This window comes from Rhinoderma darwinii, chromosome 1, assembly GCF_050947455.1.
Source record: "Rhinoderma darwinii isolate aRhiDar2 chromosome 1, aRhiDar2.hap1, whole genome shotgun sequence".
NCBI classification, from domain to species: Eukaryota; Metazoa; Chordata; class Amphibia; order Anura; family Rhinodermatidae; genus Rhinoderma; species Rhinoderma darwinii.
In genome coordinates, this window is record NC_134687.1 from 656,015,057 (window position 1) to 656,036,965 (window position 21,909).

The 21,909-nt window shown below is 41.6% G+C and overlaps 1 protein-coding gene across 3 annotated transcripts in view; it reads left to right on the top strand.

Annotated features, from left to right (window-relative positions):
- Positions 1 to 19,641, top strand: part of LOC142664176 (gastrula zinc finger protein XlCGF66.1-like) — a 32,718-nt gene extending 13,077 nt beyond the window's left edge. For 2 of the 3 annotated variants that reach the window (XM_075843204.1, XM_075843213.1), the window contains one exon: positions 18,507 to 19,641. In XM_075843204.1, the coding sequence (XP_075699319.1) occupies positions 18,507 to 18,613 (107 nt within the window). In that variant the 3' untranslated portion in view covers positions 18,614 to 19,641. Of the gene's footprint in view, positions 1 to 16,961; positions 17,220 to 18,506 lie in introns of those variants that run through there. The other variant, XM_075843222.1, reaches the window with a different exon arrangement.
- The last annotated feature ends 2,268 nt before the right edge of the window (positions 19,642 to 21,909 follow it).

The window sequence follows — 21,909 nt, forward strand, 5'->3', positions numbered from 1 at the left end:
GTCGCATGTACCAAAAAATGGTCCTGATCGAAACTACAGTTCGTTACGCAAAAAATAAGTCCTCGCACGGCTTTATTGATTGAAAAATAAAAAAGTTCTGGCTCTTAGAATAAGGTAACACAAAAAGTGAATGATTGTTTACAAAACTTATTTTATTGTGCAAACGCCATAAGACATAAAAAAAAAACTATAAACATCTGGTATCGCCGTAATCGTATCGCCCCGCAGAATAAAGTGAATATGTCATTTATAGCGCACGGTGAACGCTGTAAAAAAAAATAGAATAAAAAAACAATAGTAGAATTGCTGTTTTTTAGTCACCACGCCACCTAAAAATAGAATAAAAACTGATCAAAAAGCCGCATGCACCCCAAGAAAACTACAATGGATTCCTCAAGGAGTCTAGTTTCCAAATTGGGGTCACTTTTGGGGGGTTCCCAATGTTTTGGCACCACAAGACCTCTTCAAACCGGACATGGTGCCTAATAAAAAGGAGGGCTCAAAATCCACTAGGTGCTCCTTTGCTTCGGAGGCCGGTGCTTCAGTCCATTACCGCCCGAGGGCCACATGTGGGATATTTCTCAAAACTGCAGAATCTGGGCAATAAGTATTAAGTTGCGTTTCTCTGATAAAACCTTTTGTGTTATAGAAAAAAAATGGTATAAAAAGGATTTTCTGACAAAAATAAATATGTAAATTTCACCTCTACTTTGCTCTAAATTCCTGTGAAACACCTAAAGAGTTCATAAACTTTCTAAATGCTGTTGTGAATACTTTGAGGGGTCTAGTTTCTAAAATGGGGTGTTTGATAGGGGTTTCTAATATATGGGCCCCTCAAAGCAACTTCAGAACTGAACTGGAACCTAAAAAAATAAATAAATTAGGCAATACTTCGCTTCTTACATTATATTGATAATGAGCCGTGCCCACCCTGATATGGCCCCAGTTTTGACAGTTTGTATAAACGGAGACCCCTATTAGACCGTGTCAGTGTCCGGTTTTCCCAGCATTCACCCCCGAGAAGTGTATTTCTATTGATGAGTCCTTGGTAGATTTTAAAGGCAGGGTTCAATTCCACCAGTACCTTCCGGGTAAGAGGGCAAGGTATGAGGTGAAGATGTATAAGCTGTGTGAGAGTGCATCAGGGTATACCTACAGATTTAGGATATATGAAGGGAAGGACAGCTGTATTCAGCCCCCAGAATGCCCCCCCTTACTGGGAGTTAATGCAAAAATTGTGTGGGATTTGGTGCACCCACTGCTGGACCAGGGTTACCACCTCTACCTGGATAATTTTTATACCAGCGTCCCACTCCAAGTGCCACGCTTCCAGAGTTACTGTGGCATGCGGCACTGCTAGAAGAAATCTGAGAGGTCTCCCTAAGATTCTGCTTGGGCAAACACTCAGAAGAGGTGAGAGCAGGGCACAATCCAGCAGCAACATATTGTGTGTCAAGTACAAGAGAAGAGAGATGCCACACCAGTACCCATGTACCTGTACGAGGCACCAGTACAGAGACCCCCAAACCAGACTGCATCCTGGACTACAATAGGTACATGGGAGGGGTGGACTTGTCAGATCAAGTCCTGAAGCCCTACAGCGCCATGCGGTGTGGTATAAGAAGCTGGCCGTGCACATCATTATCAAGAACCTAATCCTTAGGGACCAAGAAGAGGGGGGGGCACCCAGTCCTTCTGGAAGCGAGGCCACACGCATCGTACCAGGGCAACACTTTCCAGAAGAAGTTCCCCAAACTGGCAAGAAGGGAAAAAGTCAGAAGAGGTGCAAAGTCTGCTATAAGAGGGGGATAAGGGAGGACACAATATATCAATGTGACACGTGTCCCGAAAAACCAGGGCTCTATATGAAAGTGTTTTAAAATTTATCATAGATCCCTTAGATTTTTAATATACGCTGACGCACTCCGCACAGCTTATCCCCCTCATCTTTCCCTTCTGAGCCCTGCTGTGTGCCCAGGCAGCCGATAACAGCCACATGTAGGGTATTGCCGTACCCAGGAGAACCTACATTACAGTTTATGGGGTGTATATCTCCGGTGGCGCATGCTGGGCACAATATATCGGAGACTGACATGACATATATATATATATATATATATATATATATATATATATATATATATATTTGCAAATCTCACGCTGCACCATCTGCTGCGCATTACCTTTTACACAATACCTGTGGGGTCAAAAAGCTCACTACACCTCTAGATGAATGTGTTAAGGGGTGTAGTTTTTAAACTACATGGGGTCACTTCTCTGGGGTTTCAACTGTACTGGTACCTCAGGGGCTTCTGCATACATGACTTAGCACCAGAAATATCCAGTAGGCCTAATGGTGGTCCTTTCCTTCTGAGCCCTCCCATGGGCCCAAACGGCAGTTTATCACCACAAATGGGGTATTGCCGCACTCAGGATAAATTGGACAACAAAATTTGGTGTTTTGTTCCCTGTGAAAATAAGAAATTTTGATCAAAAATGACATCTTATTGGAAAAAATGTCATTTTTTTTAATTTCACAGCCCAATCCAAATACGTGCTGTGAAAAAACGGTGCGGTCAAAATGGTAACAACAACCATAAATCAATTTCTTGAGGGGTGTAGTTTCCAAAATGGGGTCACTTCTGGTGGGTTTCCATTGCTTTGTACCCTCTGGGGCTCTGCAAATGCGACATGGCACCCGAAAACCAATCCAGCAAAATCTGGACTCCAATAAACACACAGCGCTCCTTTCCTTCTGAGCCCTTCCATGGGCCCAAACGGCAGTTTATCACCACAAATGGGGTGTTGCCGCACTCAGGACAAATTGGGCAACAAAATGGGGTATTTTATTTCTTGTGAAAATAAGAAATTGTATCAAAAATGACATCTTATTGGAAAAAGTTTTTTTATTTTTTAAATTTCACAGCCCAATTCAAATACGTGCTGTGAAAAAATTGTGGCGTCAAAATTGTAACAACAACCATACATGAATTCCTTGAGGGGTGTAGTTTCCAAAATGGGGTCACTTTTGGGGGATTCCTACTGTTTTGGCACCTCAACACCTCTTCAAACCTGGCATACTGCCTAAAATATATTCTAATAAAAAAGAGGCCTCAAAATGTACTAGGTCCTTCTTTGCTTCTGGGGCTTGTGTTTTAGTCCATGAGCGCAGTAGGGCCACATGTGGGACATTTCTAAAAACTGCAGAATCTGGACAATACATATATAGTAGTGTTTCTCTGGTAAAACCTTCTGTGTTACAGGAAAAAAAAATTGAATAAAATTGAAATTCAGCAAGAAAAAGGAAATTTGCAAATTTCACCTCCATTATGCTTTAATTCCTGTGAAATTCCTAAAGGGTTAAAAAAAAATCTAAATGCTGTTTTCAATACTTTGAGGGGTCTAGTTTTCAAAATGGGGTGTTTTATGGGGGTTTCTAATACATAGGCCCCTCAAAGCCACTTCAGAACCGAACAGGTACCTTAAGAAAAAGGCTTCTGAAATTTTCTTCAAAATATGAGAAATTGCTGTTTATGTGCTTAGCCTTGTAACGTCCAAGAAAAATAAAAGAATGTTCAAAAAACGATGCCAATCTAAAGTAGACATATGAGAAATGTGAACTAGTAACTATTTTGGGTAGTTTAACCATCTGTTTTACAAACAGATGCATTTAAATTCTGAAAAATACAATTTTTTTATAAATTTTCTCAAAATTTTGCAATTTTTCACCAATAAACACTGAATATATCGTCAAAATTTCACCACGAACATAAAGTCCAATGTGTCACGAGAAAACAATCTCAGAATTGCTTGGATAGGTTTAAGCATTCCGACGTTATTACCACATAAAGTGAAATTCGTCAGATTTGAAAAATGAGCTCTGAGCCTTAACCCCTTCCCGCTCCTTGACGTACTATTACATCATGGCAGCTGTATCGTTCGCGCTCCATGCCGTAATAGTACGTCTCGGGAGTAACGGCCGTTTCGGCCGTCCTCCCGACACATACAGGAGCTGTGACGCTGCTGTCTTGTTCAGCAGCTGTCACAGCTCCTACATCGGGGACCGATCGCTGTGTCCCCGCTGATTAACCCCTTAAAAGCCGCGTTCTATAGAGATCGCGGCTTTTTAGGGGTTAAGCTGCCATCGCCGGCCTGCTACGCGATAGCGGCCGGCGATGGTGACTATGGCAACCGGACACCAAACAATGGCGTCCGGCTATGCCATAGACGGAAGCCTAGTGGGTCCTGACAACGTCAGGACCCACTATGCTTGCTGTCAGTGAGTAGCTGACAGTTCTAATACACTGCACTACGCATGTAGTGCAGTGTATTAGAATAGCGATCAGAGCCTCCTGCCCTCATGTCCCCTAGTGGGACAAAGTAATAAAGTGAAAAAAAAGTTAAAAAAAAGATGTATAAAAATAAGAAAATAAAAGATTTAAAAGTAATAAAAGTAAAAATCCCCCCTTTTCCCTTATCAGTCCTTTATTATTAATAAAAATATATAAACAAACAAATAAACTATACATAATTGGTATCGCCGCGTCCGTAACGGCCTGATCTACAAAATTATTTCATTATTTATCCCGCACGGTGAACGCCGTAAAATAAAATAATAATAAACCGAACCACAATCACAATTGTTTGGTCACTTCACCTCCCAAAAAATGGAATAAAAAGAGATCAAAAAGTCACATGTACCTAAAAATGGTACTGATTGAAACTACAGTTCGTTACGCAAAAATTAAGTCCTCGCACGGCTTTATTGATTGAAAAATAAAAACGTTATGGCTCTTAGAATAAGGGAACACAAAAAGTGAATGATTGTTTACAAAACGTATTTTATTGTGCAAACGCCATAAGACATAAAAAAAAAACTATAAACATCTGGTATCACCGTAATCGTATCGCCACGCAGAATAAAGTGAATATGTCATTTATAGCGCACGGTGAACGCTGTAAAAAAAAACGAAAAAAAAAACAATAGTAGAATTGCTGTTTTTTAGTCACCAGCCACCTAAAAATAGAATAAAAACTGATCAAAAAGCCGCATGCACCCCAAGAAAACTACAATGGATTCCTCAAGGGGTCTAGTTTCCAAATTGGGGTCACTTTTGGGGGGTTCCCAATGTTTTGGCACCACAAGACCTCTTCAAACCGGACATGGTGCCTAATAAAAAAGAGGCCTCAAAATCCACCAGGTTCTCCTTTGCTTCGGAGGCCGGTGCTTCAGTCCATTACCGCCCAAGGGCCACATGTGGGATATTTCTCTAAACTGCAGAATCTGGGCAATACGTATTAAGTTGCGTTTCTCTGATAAATCCTTTTGTGTTATAAAAAAAATGGTATAAAGAGGATTTTCTGACAAAAAAAAAAATGTAAATTTCACCTCTACTTTGCTCTAAATTTTTGTGAAACACCTAAAGGGTTCATAAACTTTCTACATGCTGTTGTGAATACTTTGAGGGGTCTAGTTTCTAAAATGGGGTATTTGATAGGGGTTTCTAATATATGGGCCCCTCAAAGCAACTTCAGAACTTAACTGGAACCTAAAAAAATATATAAATGAGGCAATACTTCGCTTCTTACATTACACTGATAATGAGCTGTGTCCACCCCGAGATGACCCCAGTTTTGACCGTTTGTATAAACGGAGACCCCTATTAGACCGTTCCAGTGCCCGGTTTTCCCAAGCATACACCCCCGAGAAGTGTATTTCTATTGATGAGTCCCTGGTACATTTTAAAGGGAGGGTTCAATTCCGCGAGTACCTGCCGGGTAAGAGGGCAAGGTATGGCGTGAAGATGTATAAGCTGTGAGAGTGCATCAGGGTATACCTACAGGTTTAGGATATATGAAGGAAAGGCCACCCCCAAACCAGACTGCATCCTGGACTACAATAGGTACATGGGAGGGATGGACTTGTAAGATCAAGCCCTGAAGCCCTACAGCGCCATGCGGTGTGGTATAAGAAGCTGGCAGGGCACATCATACAGATGGCTTTGTACAATGTGTATGTGCTACGTCGATGTACAGGCCAGACGGGAACTTTCCTGGAATTTCAAGAGGTGATTATCAAGAACCTAATCTTTAGGGACCAAGAAGGGGGGGCACCCAGTACTTCTGGAAGCGAGCCCACACGCATCGTACCAGGGCAACACTTTCCAGGGGAAGTTCCCCAAACTGGCAAGAAGGGAAAAAGTCAAAAGAGGTGCAAAGTCTGCTATAAGAGGGGGATAAGGGAGGACACAATATATCAATGTGACACGTGTCCCGAATAACCAGAGCTCTGTATGAAAGTGTTTTAAAATTTATCATACATCCCTTGGTTTATAATTTACCCCAATTTTACTTACCCTGATGCACTCCGCACAGCTTATCCCCCCTCGTCTTTCCCCTCTGGGCCCTGCTGTGTGTCCAGGCAGCTGATAACAGCCACATGTAGGGTATTGCCATACCCGGGAGAACCCACATTACAGTTTATGGGGTGTAGGTCTCCAGTCAAAATTGTCACTACACCTCTAGATGAATGCCTTAAGGGTGTAGTTTTTAAAACGGGGTCACTTCTTGCGGGTTTCAACTGTACTGGCTTCTGCATACATGACTTCGCACTAGAAAATCCAGAGTAGGCCAAATGGTGGTCCTTTCGTTCTGAGCCCTCCCATGGTCCCAAACGGCAGTTTATCACCACAAATGGGGTATTGCTGCACTCAGGACAAATTGGGCAACAAAATTGAGTATTTTATTTCTTGTGAAAATAAGAATTTTTGAGCTAAAATGACATATTATTGGAAAAAATATATATTTTTTAAATTCCCAGCCCAATTCAAATAAGTTCTGTGAAGAAACTATGGAGTCTAAATGGTCACATTACCCATAAATGAATTCCTTGAGGGGTGTAGTTTCCAAAATGGGGTCACTTCTGGTGGGTTTCCATTGCTTTGATACCTCTGGGGCTCTGCAAATGCGACATGGCACACGAAAACCAAACCAGCAAAATCTGTACTCCAAACAACACACAGCGCTCCTTCCATTCTGAGGCCTCCCATGGGCCCAAACGGCAGTTTATTGCCACAAATGGGGTATTGATGCACTCAGGAGAAATTGGGCAACAAAATTGAGTATTTTGTTCCCTGTGAAAATAAGAAATTTTGGTAAAAAATTACATCTTATTGGAAAAAATTACATTTTTTTAATGTCACAGCCCAATTCAAATAGGTGCTGTGAAAAAACTGTGCGGTCAAAATGCTAACAACAACCATAAATGAATTCCTTGAGGGGTGTAGTTTCCAAAATGGGGTCACTTTTGGTGGGTTCCCATTTGCTTTGATACCTCTGAGGCTCTGCAAATGCGACATGGCACCCGAAAACCAATCCAACAAAATCTGGACTCCAACAAACATATAGCGCTCCTTTCCTTCTGAGCCCTCCCATGGGCCCAAACGGCAGTTTATCACCACAAATGGGGTACTGCCACACTAAGGACAAATTGGGCAACAAAATGGGCTATTTTGTTCCCTGTGAAAATAAGAAATTTTGATCACAAATGACATTTTATTGGAAAAAAATGACATTTTTTTCATTTCAGAGCCCAATTCAAATACGTGCTGTGAAAAAAATGTGCGGTCAAAATGGTAACAACAACCCTAAATGAATTCCTTGAGGGGTGTAGTTTACAAAATGGGGTCACTATTGGGGGATTCCTAGTGTTTTGGCACCTCAACACCTCTTCAAACCTGGCATGCTGCCTAAAATATATTCTAATAAAAAAGAGGACTCAAAATGCACTAGGTGCTTCTTTGCTTCTAGGGCTTGTCTTTTAGTCCACGAGCGCAGTAGGGCCACATGTGGGACATTTCTAAAAACTGCAGAATCTGGAAAATACATATTTAGTAGTGTTTCTCTGGTAAAACCTTCTGTGTTACAGAAAAAAAATGAATAAAATTGAAATTCAGCAAGAAAAATGAAATTTGCAAATTTCACCTCCACTTTGCTTTAATTCCTGTGAAATGCCTGAAGGGTTAAAAAACTTTCTAACTGCTGTTTTGAATACTTTGAGGGGTCTAGTTTTTAAAATGGGGTGTTTTATCAGGGTTTCTAATACATAGGCCCCACAAAGCGACTTCAGAACTCAAGAGGTACCTTAAAAAAAGGCTTTTGAAATTTTCTTAAAAATATGAGAAATTGCTGTTTATGTTCTAAGCCTTGTAACGTCCAAGAAAAATAAAAGAATGTTCAAAAAACGATGCTAATCTAAAGTAGACATATCGGAAATGTGAACTAGTAACTATTTTGGGTGGTATAACCGTCTGTTTTACAAGCAGATGCATTTAAATTCTGAAAAATGCAATTTTTTCAAAATTTTCTCTCAATTTTGCAATTTTTCACCAATAAACACTGAATATATCGACCAAATTTTACCACGAACATGAAGCCCAATGTGTCACGAGAAAACAATCTCAGAATCGCTTGGGTAGGTTTAAGCATTCCGACGTTATTACCACATAAAGTGAAATATGTCAGATTTGAAAAATGGGCTCTGAGCCTTAAAGGCATGGTGTCGCCCCAAAAACATGTTTTTTTTTTTAAATTTAAACATTTAGTGTGTGGGTGATTAAACATAGTTCAAATTTTTTTTATTTTTTTCGCGAGTCAGGAAATATTATAAATTTTTTCAAATTTTTCAAAATTTATAATACTACCCATTTTTGGTCACTAGATGGAGCTGTTTGGAGCTAGTTCCCAAAATTGCAGCATTGCAACATTGGGTTAAAAGCTATCGCTCTAGTGAGCGCTCAGCATCCCCCCCTCCTTTATCCTGGCTAGTGCCGGGATAAACGAGGGGTTTGAAAGGTTTAACCTGCTACACTGTGTGTCGCCATTTTTTGAGGTAACTCACAGTGTAGTAGGTTTACATGCAGTAGTAAACACACACAAACACTAACATACATTGAAATCGCTTACCTGCTCCTGCCGCCGCGGCCCGTCCGCTCCCTTTGCTGCCGCTGTCCCATGTGCACTTGTCCGGAAGCCGCGACCGGAAGTAGTAATATCACTGTCCGGCCGCGACTTCCGGTCCACAGGAAAATGGCGCCGGACGGCGCCAATTTCGAATAGGACTGTGTGGGAGCGGCGCATGCGCAGTTCCCACACAGACGCCGTACACGGCAGTCAATGGGACGGGAGCCGTTCGCAGTCCCTATGGGACTGTGGCTGCCGTATTCCATGTCTGTGTGTGTCGTTAATCGACACACACAGAAATGGAACAAAAAATGGCAGCCCCCATAGGGAAGAAAAAGTGTGAAAAAAAGAAACAGTAAAACACAAACACACAAATGAAAATAAACGTTTATATTAAGGCACTAACATCTTTAACATATAAATAAAATATTTGTGATGACACTGTTCCTTTAAGGCCAAAACTAGGCTGCGTCCTTAAGGGGTTAAGGCCCAAACTAGGCTGCCTAGTGGTGCCTAGAAAACACCCTAATGAAAAGGAGACCCCAGAATCCACAAGGTACTCCTTAGTTTCTGGGGCCCAAGTCTCCGTAAGTAGAACACTAGGGCCACATGTGGGATATTTCTATAAAATGTGGAATCGGAGGAATAAATATTGCGTTGCGTTTCTCTGGTGACACTTGCTGTGTTACAGGAAAAATGGATTATAATTGAATATCTGCAAAAAACAATTCCTGTGAAATAACTAAAGGGTCAACAAACTTCCTAAATGCTGTTCTGAATATTTTGGTGCAGTTTTAAAACGCTGTAATTTGTGGGGGTTTCTAATATACAGATCCTCAAAGCCTCTTCAGAACTGAATTGATCCATAAAAAATGCATTTTTAAATTTTTTTTTATTGAAAAAATGCTGAAACTTATAAACCTCCTAACGTCCTAAAAAAATAAATAAAAAGATGTTTGAAAAATTATGGCAACATAAAGTAGATATATGGTAAATTTTAATTAGTAGCTATTTTGTGTGGTAGCCATATCTGTGTAGCAAGAAGAGAAATTCAAATTTTGAAAAATGTAATTCTCTTGGTTACATTGGGGGACACAGACCGTGGGTATATGCTGTTGCCACTAGGTGGCTTGACACTATGAAATAAAAAAGTGACTCCTCCTACAGTATATACCCCGCCCACAGACACTGAGCTGTTCAGTCTTAGCTTTGTGTCATCGGAGGCAGACACTTTGCTGATACCAAGAATTGTCATTTTATTTTATGTTATTGCGTTTGTTATGAAGAACTAGGGGCACAGGGTCACCCTGTGTTCCCATTCGGTGGGCGTACAGCAGGGGCATAGCTAGGGGGGCAAGCGGGGTATGTTTCCCGGGCGCAACTTAGAGGGGGGCGCCAGCGCCACCCCCTCCTGCACTATAATTGTACCAGCGTCTATAGGACACGGGTACAATTAGAAGCAATGAATGTTCGGGTACGTTCCGTGCTCCGCCATTCATCGCCTTTCTACGAGTGCGTCATTAAAAGGCACTGAATGACAGGGAAAGTCATTCTGCCCAGCCAATCAGCGCCTTTCATAGACTCTTCGTTCAACCCCAGGAGACCTGCACAGAAGAGAGCAGGTCTCCATTGCTGCCGGACGGGATTAAGGTGAGTTTAAATAGTTTATTTTATTGTAATAAAAAAGTGTGTGGTTTTATCTACGCACTATATACAGGGATGGGCTATATCTACAGGGGGCTATATACAGGGGTGGACTATATGTGGAGCACTATATACAGGGGTGGATTATATGTGGAGCACTATATACAGGTGTGGGCTATCTATGGAGCACTATATACAGTGGTGGGCTATATCTACAGGGGGGCTATATACATGGGTGGGCTATCTGTGGAGCACTATATACATGTGTGCTATCTATGGAGCACTATATACAGGGGTGGGCTATATCTACAGGGCGGCTATATACAGGGGTGGGCCATCAGTGGAGCACTATATACAGGGGTGGACTATATGTGGAGCACTATATACAGGGGTGGACCATATGTGGAGCACTATATACAGAGGTGAGCTATATCTACAGGGGGACTATACAGGAGTGGGCTATCTGTGGAGCACTATAGGGGGAGCTATTTGTGGGACACTATATACAGGGTGGGCTATATGGGGGCTCTATGGCAGGCACTATCTACAGGGGGCACGGTGTGTGTGGGGGACACAGTGTATTGCGCTATTATATTTAGGGGCATAGTGTGTGGTATAATGAGAACTTTATCTTTGTTTATAGGTGTAGAAATTTTGGAAAAGTGAGAAGCTGAAGACATCTGAGCGGCAAATTGCAGAAATGGGCTGTGACCGGGAGAAGTCATCATAGAGATCTGGACCGGATGGAGAAAAAGAACTAGAATCTGAGACGTCACCGGTGAGTCACTTAATGTAAATGTTCATTCTGCCTCTAATCAGCACTGTAGTCACTGTATATTCTGCAGCGAGATGATGGTGGTATGATTAGGATATGATTTATTTTTTGTGAAACGGCATCTCCCAGCATATCCTTACCATTATTCGGGCCATGCTGGGAGCTGGAAACAAATTAGTGCGAACCTATACGGCAGGGGTTGCACTAAATTCAGCTGTATTTGTGCTGGTGCTGTATATATGTATTGAGCTTGGTTCTGGGGCTGTATTTATGTACTGAGCTTGGTTCTGGTGTTGTGTATAGAACTATATTGCTTGTAAAATGTACAAATGTTTTTATGCTCGAGTTACATAAAAAAAATGTGTAAAAAATGACACGTCATTGATTGGTAGAGAAAACAAACATGGCGAGGGGAAGGAGTTGTCGGGAAAGAGGTTGGGGGGACGCCAAACTGAATTTTTGCCCCGGGTGCTGGAGAACCGAGCTACGCCTCTGGCGTACAGTATCATATGTAAATGCACAGCTGTCCAACCTGCCTATGAAGACCAGACCAGCCTGTTTCCCTTAGCCCTCTCTACGCTCCCTGACAATTTTGTGGCGACAGTGCTACTTTTTACTGCATGACCACACCATTACGCCGGCGGCACCAATTTGCACTTCACTGCACAGGCGGGGGCAGAACCTTCTCTATGGTATGCACCAGTAGTGCTCTAGAGCGCTTCTTTCCCTATCTCCTCATGCGGAATCGTGTTTCTCCTTATTGGCCGGTCTATTCACATGACCGCCAAGGGCCAATCATGGTTCCCCCTGTGTGCGGGGCTTCAGCGTTCCCCTCTGCTCTCCTCCATTTGGATAGATACTGCTGGGGACACAGGACCTCCAGAATAGAGCTACTGCTTCTTGACTCAGGAGGACTTCTGACATTTTGTAAGCGGGTAGGATCAGCCTTTGCTTCTTCTACTCCCCTACAGGTGCACTTGCCCACAGTCTCTGAGTTAGTTTCCTAAGGGAACATACTCTTTTCTTTCTGTGCTAGTTTTCAGTTCCTACACTTCTCTAGCAGCGCTAAGTGATGCAGCTATTACTCCCTGAATGGGAGTACTACTTGCTACGCAGTATGAGTATTTTTTTTTTTCTGTTTCTCCGTTCTCACTGCTTCAGTGTGAAGTTAAGTAACCCTCTCTACTACCATGTCTGACCCTAAAGGGGAACCCTCACACCAGACAACCTTTGTTATTTCATATGCCTGCTCTAAGTGCAATAATAAATTTCCATGTGGTCCGTCTACTTCCTTATGTGATGCATGCCTGGCCTCCTAACCAAATGCCTGTGGCCGCAACGCCTCTGCCACTCCTAGTGTTGTTCACCCCTAATATGATGAGTGTGGATCTGGAATGTGCTTACTCCCTTTTCCGGACGGTTGATAACCTGGCGAACATTACTTAGTCCATTCTGGGTGGCATGTCTGCCCGGCCACCGGAATCTTGTTCTGCCTGTATCTTATGGACTCCCCATCCATGTCTTCTTCTCGTGGCCTACCCCACAAGCGGACCAGAGCTTCTCACTTGCCTTCATTTTCTCCGTCCTCTTTTGCTTCACCTCCCCATGTGGGCAAGGTGTTTCTGGTCCTGTTGTCCGGTCTGGTGCCTCCTCTCATCCTGGTGAGGTTTTGTCTGACTGTGAATTATCTGATTTCGATTCGGATTCAGTTGGTAATGGTTCTGCCTCTCATCCTACGTCAGAGGAGGTGCTAATTAGTTTCAATAGATTTTTATTGAACAGTTGTTTTCATTTTTAGTAAAACAGTAACAGTGGTTGGGCCTGTGAGGCCACATATAAAATAAACCATCACAAGACAAAGTGGCCAACATGAGGTGTAATTGACTTCATGAGAAATCTATACCATTCATGATTTATGACATCATATTTGAGGTCACCTAGTTTTCTTTTATATTTTTTACATGTCTATAGTATATACTTGGGAGGGGGGTTATTTTTGTATTGATGTATAATAAATTGTAAAGTATTTAAATAAAAATGATATTGTATTTTGACAAAATAATTGCATGATATCAAGATCTCTTTTTTTGGTTTAATAAAAGTGGCCAACATGGCCTGGTATCTACTTTTGGCTGGGTGGCTACTTTTGAACCCTTGAGAGAAGTTCCTCTTCGTTTCCTGTCCTGGAAGGTGGTTTTCCTTGTTGTCAGAGTTGGCGGCTTTCTTGACATTCTCAGTTTCTGACTCTTCACCAAGACAAGGCGATTGGATTACCTCTTCATCCTCCGAGGGTCCCAGGAAAGGTTTTGTGGCCTCTAAGGCCACCATTGCTCGGTGGATTCAAATGATTTTTCGCAAGGCTTATTGCATCCGGAGGAAGGTTCCCTATTTATGGGTCACGGCCCACTCTACCAGAGTGGTTGGAGCTTCCTGGGCTGTGTGCCATTAGGCCTCTTCCCCTCAATTGTGCAAGGCGGCCATGTGGTCTTCTCTGCATACCTTGGTCAAGTTCTACCAGGTGCATGCCTTCGCCTCTGCAGACGCTTCTCTGGGTCGGAAGGTATTGCAGGCAACTGTGAAATAACTGACCATGTCCTGCTCTAGGACGTCTCATGGTCTATGTCCCTCAATTAAACAAACAAGAAAACAGGATTTTTAGAGTACTCCCCTTAAAATATCTATTCTTGTCCAGTTCATCGGGGTCCGCAGCTCGCAACAAATTGTTTTCAAGGTTTTTTTGGCATTTACGCTTGTCAGTTTGAGGGATTCCGTTCTTGTGTTTGACATAGTTATCCTACCTTATATCTGCTTCTCCTAATGCTTGCGGACAGACTAAATAGCTGTGTGTCTGGGCAGGGTTTATCCAAGCCTCCTAGTGGCAACAGCATATACCTACAGTCTGTGTCCCCCAATGAACTGGAATGTGCCAATAATCGTGTTTCTAAATGAGTTGTATTTCCATTTTTGCTTCTAAATACAGCACGGACTGCCCATAGTCCTCGCTGCCGGCTTCTCATAACTCTGAATTAGAGTTCACATTGTATTGTGCAACGCAGGTTGCCGTTCTGGATACGGGAGCCATGGAGACGAGCAGGACTAATGCAGAGTTGTGACCACCCGGCAGCACGGACTATGAGGAGTCTGTGCTGTAGCTGGATGGCGATCCAGGGATTTATTGTGATTTCCAGATTTGGAGTCGGGAGGGAGTTTTTCCCCTAATGAGACAATTGTCATCCACCTCATGGGGGGTTTTTGCCTTAATCTGGATCAACACGGTGGGATTATAGATTGGACTTGATGGATTTGTGTTTTTTTCTTTCAACCTTCTTAACTGTAACACAGAATGTATGGAGCAAAATTTACCACTAATATAAAGTACAATGTGTTCTGAAAAAACAATCTCAGAATAATCAACGTAGATGTGATCTTCATTATTGTCATCCTGTGTGCTTACAGATTTGGCTGATCGCAAATGATCCAGCTTCTGTGTATAGAGAAGACATAAAAACTAAAAAAATGTTTTAATAAAAGTCAATAAAAAAAACACGTTTAATCACCTAAAACAAGTAAATATGTGTGTGTGTGTGTGTGTGTGTGTGTGTGTGTGTGTGTGTGTGTGTATATATATATATATATATATATATATATATATATATATAGGGAAAAACATAGAACGCAGTAACGGCAACGGGACTTCAAGGTAGATCAAAACAGGGTGGATTTATTCACCTCAAACAGCGACGTTTCGGTTCAACAGGAACCTTTCTCAAGCTATCACAAACTAACAATGGTGTCAGGTATAGATAGGAGGATCATACATCAACTAGCAATCAAACTATTGAATGTACAGTTCCCATTATATACATATAAATAGATATTTCACAGCATATTTCAAACATTAGTTAAGAAGTGCATATCTTTATCTTTGAAAAGCCATCCATAGGCAATATATTATATATATAAGTGATATACATACATCATAAATAGTGAGAATGAGGGCAATTAGAGTGATTTGGGAAGGAGGCAGAGGCCAATTATATCTTAATATAGATCAATAAACGTACAGTTAACGATCTATCTGTAATATCCACAGAGCCAGCGTGTAGTGTCCGCGCGCATCGACTGCGCATGCTCCAAGATGGCGTCCAAACCGGATATTCAATCCGGCGGAACGCATCAAACAGAGTGGTCGCTACTGCGCATGCGCAGAGACGGAACTTGCGTTCCAGTCCCATTGCGCAGGGGCCGGTATCGACGCAGATAAAAAAAATATATAGATATATAATTGCAAATGGACAAAGTCCAGAGGATTAAATGAGAACTGTAGTGCATCATCCAATAGATCTAATGGATCTGGCAGTACAGTACTCGTAACAGGAAGAACGAGACTGTCAGTGGTGATCAACATAAACTTTAGAACCACAGAGTTTCAAACCACTCAAATCCTATTGAAATATAATGTGACTACAGTCACCATTAGGGCAGATAGAGCAGCCATAGTTAATAGAAATATTATCATCCCAACCAGGGATGTCAAACATGAACTAACAAGGGAAAGAGAACCGCATATTCCACATATATTAGTCATGCGTTTGTTATTAATAAGGCGCTCAATTTTTGGAAGAATACAAGGTTCAAAATATGGAAGAAAAACTCCACTCTGGACTACAATTCAATATTACAAAAAAGTACAGACATTTAATACACTACATCGCTATGGTCGGAGCTGGATATTAAATTAGAGATATATAATTGTATATTTCAATTTGAGACTCAATGATCCCAATAGATAGGCCTCTGCTGCTTTCCAACATCCTTCACAGTGCTTGACAAAAAAGCGTGCATCTAAAAGTGTAAAAAAAGACAAACAAAAATGACCATACAATATTTGTAAATACAAACATAATACAATTTAAATATAAAAATGTATATGTAAAAAGGAAGTCAAAATAGACTATATATACATAAGACACAAACTATACCAACGGGATCATGGACCGATCAAATCCCCCAGGCTTCAGGGCAAGTTACCCCCCCACTGCATTAAATATGTGGGCCACAGGGATATTCTATGTTTAACCCCTTTGGAGATATAGTATCTAACCTATATATCCACTCTAGCTCTTTCCTTTTAAGAGCCAAACCTCTATCACCACCGCGTCTCAATTGAGGCACCGAATCAATGATTCTGAATCTCAATTGTGAAAAACTTTTTGTTTTTTTCAGCAAAGTGTCTTGACACTGGTAAATCCTGTCTCTTTGTTTTGATTGTTAGATTTGTGATTTCTCATCCTGAGGCGCACTTCTGTTGTAGTGTCACCCACATAGTGTAGACCACAGGGACAGCTCAGAAGGTAAATGACAAAGGATGATTGACATGTAAAAAAGCCCTTGATGTTTATTACTCTACCAGTTTGTGGATGGTTGAAAGAGCCACCCTTGATCATATTGTCACAGATATTACATCCCAAACACGGGTAACAGCCATTTTTGGGGGGTGCCAGAAACATTTTGACTCTTTCGATTAGACCCGATATCAGCTTTCAAAACACTATTTTTAATGGTTTTACTTCTTCTATAGGCCATCATAGTTCTCTCCTGAAATTCAATTATCTTTGGAAAGGCTCTGCTCAAAACCTTCCAGTCTTTCCTCAGGATTTCACCAATTTGTGAGCTTAGTGAGGAGAGAGTGGAAATAAAAGGTAATCGAACCTTCTTTTCTTTAATTCGCTTCCCGCCTAGGAGGTCCTGCCTGTCCAATGAATCAACCTTCCGTCTATTCAACTCCAAAATGTGATTTGGGTTACCCCGATCAGAAAATTTTTTGCACATTTGATCAAGTCTTGAGGATAGTTTGTTTTCCTGACTTACCACCCTCTTGACTCTGATCAATTGGCTATAGGGCAGTGATTTCAACATTGTCCTAGGATGTCCACTGGTATAATGTAAGAGTTTATTTCTGTCAGTTTTTTTAGAAAACAGATCAGAGATTAGCTTACCAGCAATTGAAATCCGAGTGTCCAAAAACTCAATGGCAACAGTGGAGTAAGACATAGTAAATAGAATTGTAGAGTTGAAACCATTAAAGAACAGGTGTCACGAAAAAAAAATTGTTTTATATAAATTTGCTTTTAGTGTGTTATTAAAATAAATTGTATTTATTTGTGTTTTACATTTTTCTCTTTTCTTCTAACTTTTACTTCACTATGGGGACTGCCATTTTTTTTTCATCTCTGTATGTGTCGATTAACGACACATACAGAGATGGAATACGGCACATACATCCCCATAGAGAATGCGAACGGGAGCCGTTCCATTCACTATGGTGTACGCCGTCTGTGTGGGAACGGCGCATGCGCCGCTCCCACACAGTCCAAATGGAAGGTCTTCGGCCGAGCGACATCCGGTGCCATTTTCATGTAGACCGGAAGCCGCGGCCGGACAGTAAGATGACTACTTCCGGTCGCGGCTTCCAGACATGTGTTCAGAAGCAAGGACTAGGAGCGGAGGGATCGAAGGGAGCGGATGGAGCGGCGCCGACAGGAGCAGGTAAGTTATGTTTGTGTATGTTTGTGTTTTACTGTGTGATTACCACTGTATGTAAGCCTACTACACTGTGCATTCGCTCAAAAAATAGCGGCACACAGTGTAGGAGGTTTGAACATTCAACCCCTCCTTTCTCCTGGCACTAGCCAGGGTAAAGGAGGGGGCTTAATTGAGCACACTAGAGCGAGTGTGTCTTCTCCAATTTTACAGCATAAAGCAATGAGGTTGCTTTACCACATGCCAATGCTGCAATTTTGGGAATTGCTCCCTCTAGTGACCAGCACATGGAAATTTTATAAATTAGAATCTAATTTATAATATTTCCTGACTTGTTAAAAAATGTAAAAAAATAGAACAATGTCTAATCATGTATACACTAACTGTTTAACTAAAAAAAATAAAAATCCTGTAATCTGATCGGTCTACTTTCCCGTTGGTATAGTTTGTGTCTTATGTATATATAGCCTGAAGTCCTATTTTGACTTCCTTTTTACATATACATTTTTATATTTAATTGTATTATGTTTGTATTTACAAATATTGTATGGTCATTTTTGTTTGTCTTTTTTTACACTTTTAGATGCACGCTTTTTTGTCAAGCACTGTGAAGGATGTTGGAAAGCAGCAGAGGCCTATCTATTGGGATCATTGAGTCTGAAATTGAAATATACAATTATATATCTCTAATTTAATATCCAGCTCCGACCATAGCGATGTAGTGTATTAAATGTCTGTACTTTTTTGTAATATTGAATTGTAGTCCAGAGTGGAGATTTTCTTCCATATTTTGAACCTTGTATTCTTCCAAAAATTGAGCGCCTTATTAATAACAAACGCATGACTAATATATGTGGAATATGCGGTTCTCTTTCCCTTGTTAGTTCATGTTTGACATCCCTGGTTGGGATGATAATATTTCTATTAACTATGGCTGCTCTATCTGCCCTAATGGTGACTGTAGTCACATTATATTTCAATAGGATTTGAGTGGTTTGAAACTCTGTGGTTCTAAAGTTTATGTTGATCACCACTGACAGTCTCGTTTTTCCTGTTACGAGTACTGTACTGCCAGATCCATTAGATCTATTGGATGATGCACTACAGTTCTCATTTAGTCCTCTGGACTTTGTCCATTTGCAATTATATATCTATTCCATCTATATATATTTTTTATCTGCGTCGATACCGGCCCCTGCGCAATGGGACTGGAACGCAAGTTCCGTCTCTGCGCATGCGTTGTAGCGACCGCTCTGCTCGATGCGTTCCACCGGATTGAATATCCGGTTTGGACGCCATCTTGGAGCATGCGCAGTCGATGCGCGCGGACACTACACGCTGGCTCTGTGGATATTACAGATAGATCGTTAACTGTAAGTTTATTGATCTATATTAAGATATAATTGGCCTCTGCCTCCTTCCCAATCACTCTAATTGCCCTTATTCTCACTATTTATGATGTATGTATATCACTTATATATATAATATATTGCCTATGGATGGCTTTTCAAAGATAAAGATATGCACTTCTTAACTAATGTTTGAAATATGCTGTGAAATATATCTATTTATATGTATATAATGGGAACTGTACATTCAATAGTTTGATTGCTAGTTGATGTATGATCCTCCTATCTATACCTGACACCATTGTTAGTTTGTGATAGCTTGAGAAAGGTTCCTGTTGAACTGAATCGTCGCTGTTTTGAGGTGAATAAATCCACCCTGTTTTCATCTACCTTGAAGTCCTGGTGCCGTTACTGCGTTCTATGTTTCTCCCTATCTAAAAATAAGGGGAATTGATTCACCCCCTGGTGACGAGCACATGGCCTGATTTTCTGGATCCATGGAGTTCTGTGTTCATTTGGTTTTGGACTGTATGTGTGTGTGTGTATGTGTGTATATATATATATATATATATATATATATATATATAGTTTTCTTTGGTTGCAGGGAACTCTAATCCCGCCACTTTCAAGTGTATCCGCAAACACAGATACAGTTAGATACTGTGGCGGAGCAGGGAGCTGAAAGTTCCCCACCATTCGCTCTAGCAGGCTACAGTCTACTTTGGGCCTGCAGCTTACAAGGTACTGGCACCTCGACACAGGTAGCATCTGGCCAATCAGTCTATAAAGTCTATGCAAAGTCCTAGCACAAGAGTACCAGTAATAGTCCAGACAGTAATAGAGGCTTAGATGGAACTTGAAGGTATGTAACGCCACACGTGTATGACAGCAGACGTGGCAGATGGCACAACACGACTCCAACACTAGAAGAGGTACAGGAGCAAATACAGCAAGGGATACAGGTAGCAGGGCACGGGAACACTGGGAACAGGATACAACAAAGGGACCATTTGCTAAGACTAACATGTGAATACACAACAACGCATAGGCAAGGAGTGGAAAGGCAGGGCCCTTTTTTTTATTTTTCAGGGTGATCTTGGGATAATTAATTCTTTACATGTTCGTGCGCCAGACCCTTAAGACCGGGAACCCTAGTGTTCACTGCAGGGCAGGGCGGCCGCATGTGCTGCCGTCTCCGGAGTGGGAGACGTCGGCAGGAGGAGACAGGTCTGCGGCCGTCAGCAGGTAAGGGGAGGTGGCGGGATGCGACCGTTACAATGACTATAAAGTAATTCGAAGTTCATGCTATTTTTTTTTTTTCTTGTCTGTTTAGGGCGAAAACCTGATTGGTCTTAAGGTTGAGGTTAAAGATGAAGCAGAAGAGGAGACGGATGTAATGGCTGAGCAGCAGTGTAAGGAGGGGGGGACTTTCATTAGTTTAAAAAAAATAAAATAAAATAAAAACAGTTTTGAGGGTCACCTAGATACTACTCCCATCATCTCATCATCCCATGTAAATAATCTATTCCATCACTGTGTGTTTCCTACAGATGGATCCAGAAGGAGAAATCCACCAAAGAGATGTCCCAGTCCTCTGTATTCCCAGGACTTTCCAGAGGAAAATCACTATGTCCCAGAGAATCATCAGGTAGATGAAGCTGAGCCCTATACCAGATCTATATAGGGGGGTGTGGAGCTTTTTGGTCCTGCGGTCATAGATTTTGGTGGTTCCTTATGTTGATCTTTAAGGCTGGATTCACATGAGCATGTTCGGTCTGTAAAGGACGGAACGTATTTCGGCGCAAGTCCCGGACCGAACACACTATAGGGAGCCGGGCTCCTAGCGTCATAGTTATGTAAGACGCTGGGAGTCCCTGCCTCTCCGTGGAACTACTGTCTCGTACTGAAAACATGATTACAGTACGGGACAGTTGTCGCGCAGTGAGGCAGGGACTCCTAGCATCCTACCAAACTATGATGCTAGGAGCCCGGCTCCCTGCAGTGTGTTCGGTCCAGGACTTGCGGCCGAAATACATTCCGTCCTTTATGGACCGAACATGCTCGTGTGAATCCAGCCTTAGACTCTTCGCACTCTCTGCTATATTGTACTGAATTGTTACATATGTGAAATCAGGGGGAAGATCTGACCAATATTAAAGTGGAGGATGAAGAAGAAGAGCGGGTGAGGCGTGATCAACCGTATAAGTGTGAAGTGGAGGAGAAAATTCCAGGAGGTGTTACCACAGGTAAGTATTAATGAAGTGGGAGGTTTGTTAAGGTGGGGTTCCTCCTTAGTTCTACATTACAGTAACACGTCAGACAATGTGTTATACATAGTGCAGGACCTGAGGGAGCTGTGACTGCACATAGAAGTTCTCTACAAGGTGTTCTATGAATCCGATCATGCACTAGGCTCAGTGTCAGATTTTTGGGAGGGGCACCAGGAGCCTGTAAAAATGACAATAATTCATTACATTAGTATGTCTGACGATCGCTGGTTCAAATCCCGTGCAGGGACTAATAAAAAGTGTTAAAAATAATGAAATAAATTTTTTAGTGGTGTACAAAAATTTTAAAAAAACTTTTTCCCACTTTTGCTTTTAAAGTATTGTAAAAAAAAATAAAGCAATATTGGTA